The sequence below is a fragment of the Amblyraja radiata genome, chromosome 1 (genome assembly GCF_010909765.2).
Source record: "Amblyraja radiata isolate CabotCenter1 chromosome 1, sAmbRad1.1.pri, whole genome shotgun sequence".
Taxonomy (NCBI): domain Eukaryota; kingdom Metazoa; phylum Chordata; class Chondrichthyes; order Rajiformes; family Rajidae; genus Amblyraja; species Amblyraja radiata.
The window spans coordinates 169435173-169448904 of record NC_045956.1 but is presented as its reverse complement, the minus strand read 5'-3'; the positions used below and the strand labels follow the sequence as shown (position 1 = coordinate 169448904).

Here is a 13732-nt window from a genome sequence, read left to right as displayed (position 1 = left end):
TTTGGGGGTTGGTTAATATGAGTTTGATGCCGCAGCCCCCCCTCCCCCCCCCCCCTGCAAAACGCCGTTGGGGAAACAGACCCAACGGGTCTGCACTTGGTCTAGTTATATATTAAAACTCTAGCCCCATCCGTCCGGCTGCCTTTCTGCCTTTCGATTCGTTCCCGCCGTGCGATGTCACAATGCCCGATGCTCGCAGACGTCCAATCGCAATGCCCGACGGATCCATTTACATGTACGGCTTCCGGCCGCATTTCTTCCTTTGATTCCCTGCAACTCCGAAACCGGACACAGAATCGCCGACGTCTTTTCCATTTCGGTAGAGATTTCACTTTTCTTTCTAAGTATCCGCTCCTCATTACATTTCGTCGTGTTTAGGTACACGTTTTTAATCAAATCCTTCCCCCCCCAATATTTCAAAACTAAACTGGTTTCACACCCACAGAAGCTGCACCAGCCCCAGCCCCTGGTGAACGTTCCATCGTGTGATGTCACAATGCCCAATGTTCACATATGTCCAATCGGAATGGATTCATTTACATATGCCTATGCAGGAGCCTCAGCCAATGGTGAACGTTCCATTGTGTGATGTCACAATGCCCAATGCTCAAAGACATCGTTGCCATAGAGAGGGAGTACAGAGAAGGTTCACCAGTGATTCCAGGGATGTCAGAACTTTCATATGAAGAAAGACTGGATAGACTCGGCTTGTACTCGCTAGATTTTAGAAGATTAAGGGGGTATCTTATAAAAACGTATAAAATTCTTAAGGGGTTGGACAGGCTAGATGCAGAAAGATTGTTCCGGATGTTGGGGAAGACCAGAACAAGGGGTCAAAGTTTAAGGATAAGGGGGAAAGCAGATTCACCGACATCTTTTCCATTTCGGTAGATATTTCACTTTTCTTTCAAAGTACCCGCTCATTACATTTCGTCGTAAGTACACGTTTTAATCAAATCCTTCTCCCCCCCCCCCCCCCCCCCCCCCACCCCCCAGTCTTTCAAAAATAAACTGGCATCTCACCCATACAAGCAGCCATTTCGGTAGACATTTCACTTTCCCTTCCAGCTATCCACTCCTCATTACATTTCGTTATGTTTATGTCCATTTTTTTCATTAAAACCTTCTCCCCCCCCCACTCACTCATTTTGTCGCCTCCTGCTGGCCAGCGACCATAACGGCTGCTGGCGCCCGCAGCACAACCTCAAGCGACGCCATTTAAAAACTGCCTTTCGGGAACGGCTCTACTTCGAGGACCACGTCTCCCGTGGGGGCTACGGGTAGGCAACGGCTGCGTTGGGGCATTACACTTTTAAGGCTCTGTGTGTGGGGATGCTTCGTGTGTGTGATGCCACCCCGCCACCCCACCCCCCCCCCCCCGCGTTGCCGAGACGGACCCGACTTCAACGACTTCAAGATACGCTATTTTAAGACGGCCGGGACCCGACTTCGACGACCACGTCTCCGCTGGGGGCTACAGGTAGGGAACGGTCTTTATACACTTTTCCAACTCTGTGTGTGGGGGTGGTTATTGTGTGTGATGCCGCCCCCCCCCCCAGTGGGGGCTACGGGTAGGGAATGGCTGCGTTGGCTAAAGGGATCAGGGGGTATGGAGAGAAGGCAGGTACATCACTCCCCCTACCCCTCCCTCCCTCCCCCCCCACACTACCACTTCTCTCCCCCTTCCCCTCCACTCTCCCTCCCCACTCTTTCCCCTCTCTCCCCCACCCCTCTCCCTCTCCCCCCCTCCTCCCCAATCCCCCCTCCCGACATCTCTCTCCCCATCTCTCACCCCCTACCCCGCTCTCCTTTCCCTCCCAAATCTATCCCGTTTCCTCCTCCTCCTCTCCCCTCCCTCCCCTCTTCTCAACCCCCCGCCCCCCCCACCCCCCCCGCAAACGCCGTTGGGGAAACAGACCCAACGGGTCTGCACTTGGTCTAGTATATCTATAAAACTCTCGGGCTATCCGTCCGGCTGCCTTTCTGCCTTTTGATTCCTGCCCAATACTCGCAGATCTCCAATCGGACTGGCCGATGCTCGCAGATGTCCAATCGGAATGGCCGATGCTCGCAGATGTCCAATCGGAATCTTCCGGCTGCATTTTTTCCTTTGATTCATTGCCACGCCAAATCCACACGCTCAATCTCCGAGATCTTTTCCATTTCGGTAGAGATTTCCCTTTTCTTTCTAAGTATCCGCTCCTCATTACATTTTGTCGTGTTTAAGTACACGTTTTTGATCAAATCCTTCTCCCCCCCCCCCCACCCCCCCGTTTTTCAAAAATAAACTGGCTTCTCACCCATACAAGCAGCCATTTCGGTAGACATTTCACTTTCCCTTCCAACTATCCACTCCTCATTAGATTTTGTTATGTTTATCTCCATTTGTTTCATTAAAACCTTCTCCCCCCCCCCCCCCCGCTCACTCATTTTGTCGCCTCCTGCTGGCCAGCGACCATAACGGCTGCTGGCGCCCGCAGCCCAACCTCAAGCGACGCCATTTACAAACGGCCTTTCAGGAACGGCTCTACTTCGAGGACCACGTCTCCCGTGGGGGCTATGGGTAGGGAACGGCTGCGTTGGGGCATTACACTTTTAAGGCTCAGTGTGTGGGGATGCTTCGTGTGTGTGATGCCGCCCCGCCACCCCCCCCCCCCCCGCGTTGCCGAGACGGACCCGACTTCGACGACTTCAAGATACGCTATTTTAAGACGGCCGGGACCCGACTTCGACGACCACGTCTCCCCTGGGGGCTACAGGTAGGGAACGATCTTTATACACTTTTCCAACTCTGTGTGTGGGGGTGGTTAGTGTGTGTGATGCCGCCCCCCCCCCCCCAGTGGGGGCTACGGGTAGGGAACGGCTGCGTTGGGGGAGCAGACCCAACGGGTCTGCCATTGGTCTAGTAGACCATAGATTTGACCATAGACTTGGATCAGTCATGCAGACATGAAATGACTTGAGGATGAATCTGAGAATCATATGGTTTTCAGTCAAGCTTTTGCCCTTTTATCTCTGCTGTTGTATTACAACCTTTATTCAAACAGTAAAGATGGGCAAGGTACTCACTGCAACTGGTGATGAAATATCACTCACATCTACATAAAAGAGCTTTGATCATATTCTGTTGCAACTTGAGGTTTCTGTGGAAATATGTAGGGACAAGTGATCTGGCATGCAACAAGACATGCTAAATTTGACGTTCCTTTTTTGACCACTTTATAAGTACTCGGGATTGCAAACTGACAGCAATTGGCAATTCAAAGGCAGAAAAATTCAATACCGCTTGCTGCAAACAGCCGACATACTTACTGAGAATATCAATATTGAAATTGAGGACCTGAAAGTACAAACAAAATGCTACATTGTTGGATAGAGAAACATAGAAAATAGGTGCAGGAGTAGGCCATTCGGCCCTTCGAGCCTGCACCGCCATTCAATATGATCATGGCTGATCATCCAACTCAGTATCCTGTACCCGCCTTCTCTCCATACCCCCTGATCCCTTTAGCCACAAGGGCCACATCTAACTCCCTCTTAAATATAGCCAATGAACTGGCCTCAACTACCTTCTGTGGCAGAGAGTTCCAGAGATTCACCACTCTCTGTGTAAAAAATGTTTTTCTCATCTCAGTACTAAAAATTTTCTAATTTATCCTTAAACTGTGACCCCTTGTCCTGGACTTCCCCAACATCGGGAATAATCTTCCTGCATCTAGCCTGGTACACAAAAATGCTGGAGAAACTCAGCGGGTGCAGCAGCATCTATGGAGCGAAGGAAATAGGCGACGTTTCGGGCCGAAACCCTTCTTCTTGAAAACCTTAAGAATTTTGTAAGTTTCTATAAGATCCCCCCTCAATCTTCTAAATTCTAGCGTGTACAAGCCGAGTCTATCCAGTCTTTTTTCATGATAGTCCCGACATCCCAGGAATCAGTCTGGTGAACCTTCTCTGTACTCCCTCTATGGCAAGAATGTCTTTCCTCAGATTTGGAGATCAAAACTGTACGCAATACTCCAGATGTGGTCTCACCAAGACCATGTACAACTGCAGTAGAACCTCCCTGCTCCTACACTCAAATCCTTTTGCTATGAATGCTAACATACCATTCGCTTCCTTCACTGCCTGCTGCACCTGCATGCCTACTTTCAATGACTGGTGTACCCAGGTCTCGTTGCATCTCCCCTTTTCCTAATCGGCCACCATTCAGATAATAGTCTACTTTCCTGTTTTTGCCACCAAAGTGGATAACCTCACATTTATCCACATTATACTGTATCTGCCATGCATTTGCCCACTCACCCAGCCTATCCAAGTCACCTTGCAGCCTCCTAGCATCCTCCTCACAGCTAACACTGCCCCCCAGCTTCGTGTCATCCGCAATTTGTGTCATCCGCATCCCAAGAAGGACATGGATTTCATTTTTATAATTTAATTTATAGATTTCTACTTTTGTCATATTTTCAGAAGTGCGGTTTGACTGAAATTGTTTCAATGGTGATTTATTTCAATGCTGCTTTATTTGTCACAACAGCACAGTGAAATTCCTTTTGCATATTTACACATGCAGTCTGTAGAATTTTGCTGCGTAAAGAACCGACTCTTTTGCCAATTAATATTCTGAACCCACTAAGCAAGTTTATTATTTTAATAGGCAATTATGTACAGAATAAGAAAATAACTCATTTCTCCCACAATTATCCAAACTATCATTCGCATCTCCCAAAAAAATGAACACAGTTCTTTGGCAACAATTTTGACCATTTATTTACATGAAACAAATGTAGGTACATTTACAATAAATCAGAAAACCCTCATAGATTCTAGGTCCCTCATGTTAGTGATGAGATTTCAGAACTGTGACAATATGTTGAAAAGATTCAGAATTACCAGGCTTGTTAATCACCATGAACACTGTATTTGTGCATTAGTAATACGAATGCACAGAAATATATCCCCAGGTTACAAATGACCCGACCTACAGAATAGTTTTCAAGCTACTGTATAATAATAAATAAAAATATTTCATAATACTCATTAATGATGGAATATTGTATATATTCCATTAATTTAATTGTGTCTGGTGTTCACCAATAGATTCCCATAACGTTTTATTTTCATGACACGGAGCAAGGAGCTTGACATGGAATAAATAGTTGACTTTTTTTGCATTTAATTGCATTAAACTCAGGAATTTATGAACGTTAAATTCTGGCCTGAGAGACATGATCTCCTTTCAAGAAGGCGTGTTTTACTTCAATCCAGTACATTGTAGAGTTTCTGATGCAAGTAGGCTATTTTCTCAGAGCGAGTCCTTTTAAGTAAAGGGACCCACTCCCAATATGGAAGCTCTATGACCACATAGCCTACTCGTGCCAGCTGCCTCCTCTTCATGCTGTGCAGCCCCAGGAGGATGTTGGAACTGTGGCAGTAGTGGTTGCGGTTGGACACCTGAATGGCAAGTTTTTTTATTTCTGATCGTTCCTTGGGCTGGCAAGCAGTTTTTTTGTCCACAGTATTTGAGTTAGTCAGTGAGCTGAGGAGACTGTTGGTAAGGGCCACATCATTTCTAAATTGCTTTATATTTAATCTCACGTGGTTTCTTTCTTTTATATCTTCAGTGTTGTGTAAAGTTTTAACAATGTCCACATCTTCTCCCACACCTGAGCTGTCAGGGTCATCTTTTAAAGTGGACCTGCTGACTCTGCATTTTGCAATTTGGGAAATTAACTCATCGGTGACCTGAACGCTGTTGAACTTCAACTCGAGTTTTTGCACCTCGTTCCGCGAAGCTACTGTGTTAAATGGAAGCGGCTTGCCAAATGGGTCAAAATGCACCTCTAGATCAGCTGACCTAGTATGGGGCAAAATCATATGGTTCTTTACAAACTGAGGGCCGCCCAGCATAATTTGCAGCAAAGTGGCAGCTTCCACCATCTCAGGCTTCACACAGATATCCTGCTTGGCAAAACTCCAGAGCATTTCTGTGACTTCTTGCTGCAACAGCAGTGGGAGACGATGACCTCCGTAATCGGGGCACTCAATTGCCACCGTGCCGTCGAGCGTGAAGAGGTCTTTCTTCAGCTCAAATGGACTCCCTTCCGTTGCTAGCTTCACAAACTGCGGACTCAGAGCGATGTCGATGAGATCGTGAGGGGAAGCGTTGAGTAAACGCCAGCGCCAACAACGAGGTCAGAAAATGCTCCGGGAAACGCTGAAACTCCTGCATTTTGTGGTGCAGCTGCTCAGTTAGGCTGGAGAAGAAGTCCACAGCATTGTTGGGCTCATAGTTCAGAGCCGCGAAGGACCAGAGGTATTTGGCGACATCTTTGCTCCTGCAATGCTGTACCTTTGAAGGCACCTTTGCAGCGACAGCGTCCAAGATACGGCTGTCTCGATAGTGCAATGCTGCACATGCCAGCACAATATGCATCACTCCCTGCGTGCCAATAGTGGGAATGCGCTCAGCTGCCACCTCCCCTAGACGCTCCAAGAACGGCAAGTGGCTCTGGTGCGTGTAACGGAACATTTTCATCACGTTCACCAAGCTATAATTGCTAATATCCTCCATCTTTGCAGCAACCTTGTCACCGATTCTTTGCATCAGCTGCTCCGAAAATCCATTTTTTGACTTGAAGAAACCCAGGCACGCAGTTCCGACGTCCTCCATGTTCATCCGATCCAAGTGCGTGGAGAGCAGCAGTTCCAGTTTCTGCATGAGATCCGGAGGGGCCCGGCGACTTTCTCCGATGATGTAGAGGAGCTGAACCAGCTGGGGCATGGTCAACTCCTTCCAGCGCAAGTCCGCGTAGCTCAGGAGAAGTCCCATGTACCGCGGCACGCTGCGCCCCAGGCAGCGCCACAGGTCGGCTGTGAACAAGAGCTGATCAAAGTCCATATCCCACACCCGGCGGCAGAACTCGGCCTCGTAGGCCTTCAGGAACGTGTGGGCAGGGGGCACCCCCAGGCGGACCGTACCCTCGAGAATTCGGAGGAGCTGAGGCAAAGTGAATGCTTCCTGAATGTCTAAGCTGAACTGACAAAGCATTGCAAAGCGGGAATCTGCCTTCACTTGTGTGTGCTGATCGGCAGGCAGCCAGCTGAGCTGCCACAAGTAGTCAGATATGCACTCCGGGGTCAGGCTGCTCTTCATGATGGAAACATTACTCAGGATCTTCTGCCCCTCTTGCACGGAGAGTGCCTCTCCCTGTTCTGAGCCGCAGTAACAAAGAGCCTTGTAGGCACTTCCAATTTTCTGGAACCCTCGAGGGTCTTCTTTGGTATCATAGACCTCCACACTGTCCACATCCAGCTTTTCCTTTGAGGTCACATGCCACTGTGCATCACCCAGCTGCTCTTCATTGGCCTTACTATGAGATAGATTCAGCAGAGTGTTTCTGACACTGGACAGCTGCCGAGAACAAGTCACCATGTAGGTGTTACGCACTTGCTTGATCCCCACATTGGATGAAACATGTTCCAATAGAAGTGGGAAAGTGTCCCTGTAATCATCTGTCTCCTTGGAAATATTCTGCTGCGCCTGGATTTTAATGCTGGCATATGCCGCAGGGAGGGAACATACTTTATAGTCCAGCCTCACTGAGTCTGTGCCGGGCACGGAGAGATTGGTCCCGGCAAACCTTACACCACCTGCCTTGTTACTTTCATTCACTTTCTTTTCTTCATCTCTTGTTGCTTCAGTGCATCTACTGGTTTTTGAATATGTTCGCCAAATGTAGATTCTTCTGGGAAGCTTCCAGCATTTGACTGTAGCCATATCTGGGAAGTGTGGGGGACCTGGACTTGGCTCTCTCCAGTACTGAAAAAAAGGCAGAATAGTAAGTGGTTTGATGCTTTGAATGTCCAAGATCAACATCATTAATAATTTCATGGGAAAGGAAGGAGGAATTTCTTTAGTCAGAGAGTGGTGAGTGTGGAATCCATTGCCACAGAAGTCTGCGGAGGCCAATTCAATGGATATTTTTACGACGGAGATTGACAGATTCTTGATCAGTATGGATCTCGGGGGTTATGGGGAGAAGGTAGGAGAATGGGATTGAGAGGGAAAGATAGATCAATCAAGATTGAATGGTGGAGTAGACCTGATGGGATGGATGGCCTAATTCTGGTCCTACAACTTTTGAACATGTACTCCTTGGGGACCTGCAAACACGTCTAATAGGTAACTTCTGTTTTAAAGAAAACAGTAACTAGCAAAATACATTCCAACTATCAATTCTACTTTGATATCCAACAGACCACTTGCATCTGATGGATGACAGTGCCTTTTGCATCTTCTGCAGTTTAACATTCATCACTCTAATGCAGCAGACCGAATATATCTAGACTCTCAGTACTGGGGATGTTGATCTGGAAGACAACACTGGTTTGTTTATTGGTCCCTCCTGGCGGATTTTGAGGATTGTCTGGTGATATTTTTTCCAATGCATTGAGAGGTCTGCTCTTGTTGGTCCAGATCATATAAGTGTATAGGAGGAGAGAGATCACTGTTGCTCAGGTCTGAGGTCTTGATGTTCAAATACCCTATACTTCAATGGGGCAAAGGCTGTGATGGTAGTGAACGTCATCATACATGTCTGATTTCACTGAGACATGGATTCTGAGATACAGGACGTGGCCCACATTTTCTAGGGTGCATTGTGGAGATGAACTTTATTGTTGGAGGTATGGGCAGGCTGGTGTAGGTCTTTTGCTGTGCAGATGTGGAGCATAGGGCTCGTATAATTCAAAGAAAGCAATGATGGCACTTGACCAAGTGTGCACAGGCACAAGTGTTATCTCCAGAGTACAGTTTAAGTAATTTCAGTGCTGAGGTGGAGTTGTGCAGGTTAACAGCTTCCCATTACTTGTTAAAATTAAAGTTTACTCAGGAAGATGTGTTGGGAGATCAAATGTTAGAACGCAGCAGGAAAGATCCACTGGTTAACATGATGGCGGTCATGAAGTAACTGGAAATGGAGACAAATCTCTGCCAAATGTGAGGAGGATATTCCACTGTCCCTTTTGACTACAAAGTCTATGGCGAGGTGATTAAGACCATCTGTGTAGTGGCTGTAGTTGCTCCCTGCACCTCCCTCAGAGTTGTTGCACAATGAAGATGTCAATTTTGCCTCTGGATTGTTAGAATCCAGAGTGATTCAGGAAGCAGTGACAGGCAGCTGAGGAAAGTCCCATCAATGACTTCTCCTGGGGGCAGGCAACAGGGAAGCCTTCAGTAGTTACCACAGTCAGAATGGCTTCCATTCTTTAAGATAATTATCACATCTGTGAGGTCCTCGAGAAAATCATCCTCTTCATAGGTGTGCAATTTTGACAGATGGGGCTCAGTAGAACAGTGGTTCAGTCGCTTAGTTTAGTTTAGTTTATTATTGTCACGTGTACAGAGGTATAGTGGGGAACTATCCAGCCAATGAAAAGACGATACATGATTACAATCAAGGCGTCCACAGTACACTAATAAAGAATAAAGGGATAAACAACATTTAGTGCAAGATAAAGTCCAATTGAATATAGATCAAAGGTCACCAATGAGGTAGATGGGAGCCCAGGACTACATTCTAGCTGATGAGAGAGGACCATTCAGATATCTGATTACAGCCGGGAAGAAACTGTCCCTCAATCTGTACCCCTTGCCTGATGGGAGAGGAGTGAGATGAGACAGGTTTTTAATTATACCTGGACTATTGATCCACAGATACAAATTAAAATCCCACCATAGCAGCAGCAAAATGTAAATGCTGCTGATTAAATAAATCTGGAATTAAAATACAAATATCAAAAGTGTGCCACCCATCAATGCAAGAGCACCCGGCGAGAACGGCCTGGAACATCGGGCCTCCGTAGAGGCAACTGTGGAGGCCTCAATAGGCCCGACTATGGGTGAACTGGGGTTGGGGACTGGACTTTGTGCCTTCCCTCATAATGGAAACCATTGTGGGGGGATGTTTTTATGTTAAAGATTCTTATTGTTTCGTTTCCAAGATGGCTGCCGGAAGGGAGAGTGAACGCTGGCGCGATTAGCTGCCGCTGCTCTCTCTTTGAATTGTGTATTGTTGATGTCTTCACTATTTATTTATTTATTTATTTATTGTTATTTTTTTGTTTTGTTTCATTCCGCTTACATGTTTTGTAATCTGTTTACTAAATTTTGTAAGGCGTCCTTGAGAGTCCTTGAAAGGTGCCCATAAGTATAATGTATTATTATTATTATTATTATTATTATTACCATAGGCTTAAGGTGAGAATGGGGAAATTTAAGAGTGACATCAGAGGCAATGTTTTCACTCAGAGAGTAGCCTGAACCTGGAACAAATTACCAGTAGAAGTTATAGAGCCAGAAACAAATATAACTTTTAAAAGACATTTGGACAGATGTCTGGAGGGCTTTAGAGGGATATGAACCAAATACAGAAAAATCGGACAAACCCAGAGTGCCAAGGTGGGCAAGGATAAGATGGGCCGAAGGGGCTGTTTCTGTGCTGTGTATCCTTCTATGGCTCACTCAACTGGCACATCTAATGGAGTCTGAAGAAGGATCTCGACCCGAAACATCACCCATTCCTTCTATCCAGAGATGCTGCCTGTCCCGCTGAGTTATCCCAGCATTTTGTATGTCTTTGAATAAAACAGATACTGGAACATTATACAGTGGGATCTAATAATTCACTGAACAAAGATATCAACTTAAAAGGGACATTATGGCTTTCTCCTGCTCCTGTTTCTTGTGTTCTTTTAAGTAAATAGCCCCCATTCATTATAAAAGATGAAAAGGAAGTAACAGTTTCTAGGACACTAACTACTCTCGAGATGCGTCTTAAAATCATCTTACATCGCTTACCAAAACCGAGCAAAATGTAATCAAACCAGACCAAACAATTTCTCTCTGCAAGTACCTTCAGAAGAATAGTGCTTTGTTAGTTCTGTTTATGGACACAACGCAGTTCCTTCCTACACATCTAATAATCTACCTGGTCAGTATCAAGCCAGCAGGCCATTCAACTATGAACTCAATTACAGGCTACTCTCAAGATTTTCTCCTAGCTAATAAACAGCGGGAAGACTGGAGACCTCTAATTAATTTGTCTCATTACCATGGTAATGGTCAACCATTATGATAAGTGGCGCCAAACTGGAGATTCTGTATACTGTCTTAGTGTACTGCTACTACAGACGTGTACTGTATCTGAGATGCTTATCTAATATATATCTAAGTGCCTAGGGTCTGAAGGGTCTCGACCTGAAACATCACCCATTCCTTCTCTCCAGAGCTACTCCAGCATTTTATGTCTATATCTAAGTGCTTATGTATAGTGATACTTGTACTGAACTGTATACAAAAATGAATTTCACTGCACATTGGTACATGTAACAAATAAAGTGCCACACCATACCATGCCAAAGAACCAGTTCATAGATTTAATTTAAATATCATTGAAGGGTGGCACACTTGGCCTACCATTACCATGCACGACAAAAACTGGTGCAATCATGACTCAATCCACTTCCAGCACTTGTTCCATTGTCTGTTTTATTTAAAGAATTGGTATAATGAACTTGACCTATACATAATTTGAATCATGAAAACTGGCACCAAAATATGGCGACTCTTGTATAGTGGCTCAGTGTACTATTCCTATACACTTGTACTTAACTAAGATTCTACTTATGCATAGCAATACTATTACTGAACTGTATGCAAAATTGGAATTTTACTGTACGTGTGACAATAAAACACCTTTGCACCATAATCAAGGCGACAATGAAAGAAAGGTAAAAGCATGTTGGGCAACAACTTTTCATACCACCAAAGGTGCCTCCTCAAAACCCAGCAGCAGGTTAAGCAAACTACCTTCTCCTTGGCCAACAGGCCCAGCGTTGAAGCCTTAATTACTCTCAGTGGCAGGGCACATTATTCAAATGCCCGACACCAGACTATTGAAACAGGCACTCTATTCCAAACCATGTTACAGGAGAAGATTGCCTGATGGATATAGGAAAAGCCTCTTTGAAAACATGCAATGTTATAGGTACCTTACAACCCAATGGTATGAACATCAAATTCGCCAGTTTTAGGCAACCATTTTCTTATCAAAATCCTTCATCATCTATTACTAACTAGAAACAAGGAACTGCTGGCTTACACAAAAGGACAGAGTGCTGGAGTAAATCAGTGGGTCAAGCAACATATCTAGAGAACATGGATACAAAGAAGAGTCCTGACCCGAAACATCACCTATCCAAGTTCATCAGAGATGCTGCCTAACCCACTCTTGCATTTTGTCTATTTTTGTAAATCAGCATCTGCAATTCATTGTTTCTACATGCAATACCATTACCCACTTCTTGTAATCACTGACCCAAAATTCAGTATGGAGCACATAGAAACCCAGCATAAACCTTGAAGGAAGTCCCCATCCACCAAACTTACAATAGGCCAAGGAGCTCCTGTCATGACTAAGGTAGAGCCTGCGCATCTCTCTTTGTATTCAGCCCTCAGAATCCACAAAAACAGACTTGAACCAAGTTATGCTCATTCCTGAGAATCTTGAGGGATGGGTTGCACCTGAACTGGAGAGAGACCAATATCCTGGTGTGTAGTTGGATTAGCAAAGACGACTCGTAAAGGTTTAATTTTGATTGTCGGGGAAACGGGATCAAATACAGTATCGAGGCAGGTCATAGAGCCATACAGCGTGGAAACAGGCCCTTCGGCACAACCTGCCCACGCCGACCAACATTCGGTAACAGTTATTTACAGAGGTCAATGACAGCAAGTTCAGAAGACAAGCAAGGCAGGAGCATGGCAGGGAGCAAGGAAAGGCATTTGGATTAAATTGCAGTTAATTCAGTGCCATAAACCTGACAGGTAAGGCTTAAGGAGAACATCACAGCAGTGGTAGGAGATAATACTGAAGGATTGTCCAGTGAGGCTATATGGTGGTGCTGAGAAATAAAAAAGGGGATGATCTCTTTGTTGAAAATGTACTATCAGCCTCAAAATTGTCAATGGAATTAGAGGAACAAATATGCCAGGGGGTTGCAGATAGTTCCAAGACCAATAGGCTCATCATTGTGGTGTATTTAAATTTTCCCAATAGACTGGGATTGCTACAGTGCCATGGGTTTTGACTGGGTGGAATTTGTTAAGTGTGTTCAGGAAAGCCTCTTCGAGCAATAATATGTAGAGGGTGCTACAAGAGCTTAACTTACTCTTAGGAAATTGGACAATGTGACAGTGGACATAGTTCACGTGAGCAAGTACATTGTTATAGAGGTGAAGAGAGCATGGATAGGACAGGTTTGGAGGGATACGGACCAAGCTCAGGCAGGTGGGACTAGTGTAGCTGGGACATGTTGGCCGGTGTGGGCAAGTTGGGCCGAAGGGCCTGTTTCCACACTGTACACTCTATATGACTAAAGCAGAGGTCGAGGAGACTCCACAGACGGCGACCAGTCCGCTGCCCGCGGCCCATTGACCGGACCCTGGGTTTAAACACATGAACCAATTCCACACTCCCCGCGTCCGCAACCTGCTCCAGCCCCGAACCCGCCTCCACATCATCGCCGTCTCTAATTTGATCAGCCGCCCCATTGAAACGTCTCGGTTACCTGCAAGGCGCCTGGATGTGATTGTAGATTCCGCAGGCCTCGCCGGCCCGAGTCCCCGCACATGCGCACACGCCCCAGGCTCCAACCGTCCCCGCACATGCGC

General features: G+C 45.9%; 1 protein-coding gene and 1 long non-coding RNA gene across 2 annotated transcripts in view; one reads left to right on the top strand and one right to left on the bottom strand.

Annotated features, from left to right (window-relative positions):
* Positions 1-13679, top strand: part of LOC116981963 — a 20099-nt gene extending 6420 nt beyond the window's left edge. The window contains exons 2-3 of the long non-coding RNA XR_004414320.1: positions 10293-10297; positions 13637-13679. This is a non-coding gene — a long non-coding RNA (uncharacterized LOC116981963). The remainder of the gene's footprint in view (positions 1-10292; positions 10298-13636) is intronic.
* On the bottom strand, positions 4635-13716 carry fastkd5 (FAST kinase domains 5). The gene is given in 3 exon segments (XM_033035169.1): positions 4635-6156; positions 6158-7819; positions 13630-13716. Coding segments are annotated over 3 exon segments (2625 nt in total). The 5' UTR covers positions 13693-13716; the 3' UTR covers positions 4635-5256.
* Between the last annotated feature and the right edge of the window lie 16 nt (positions 13717-13732).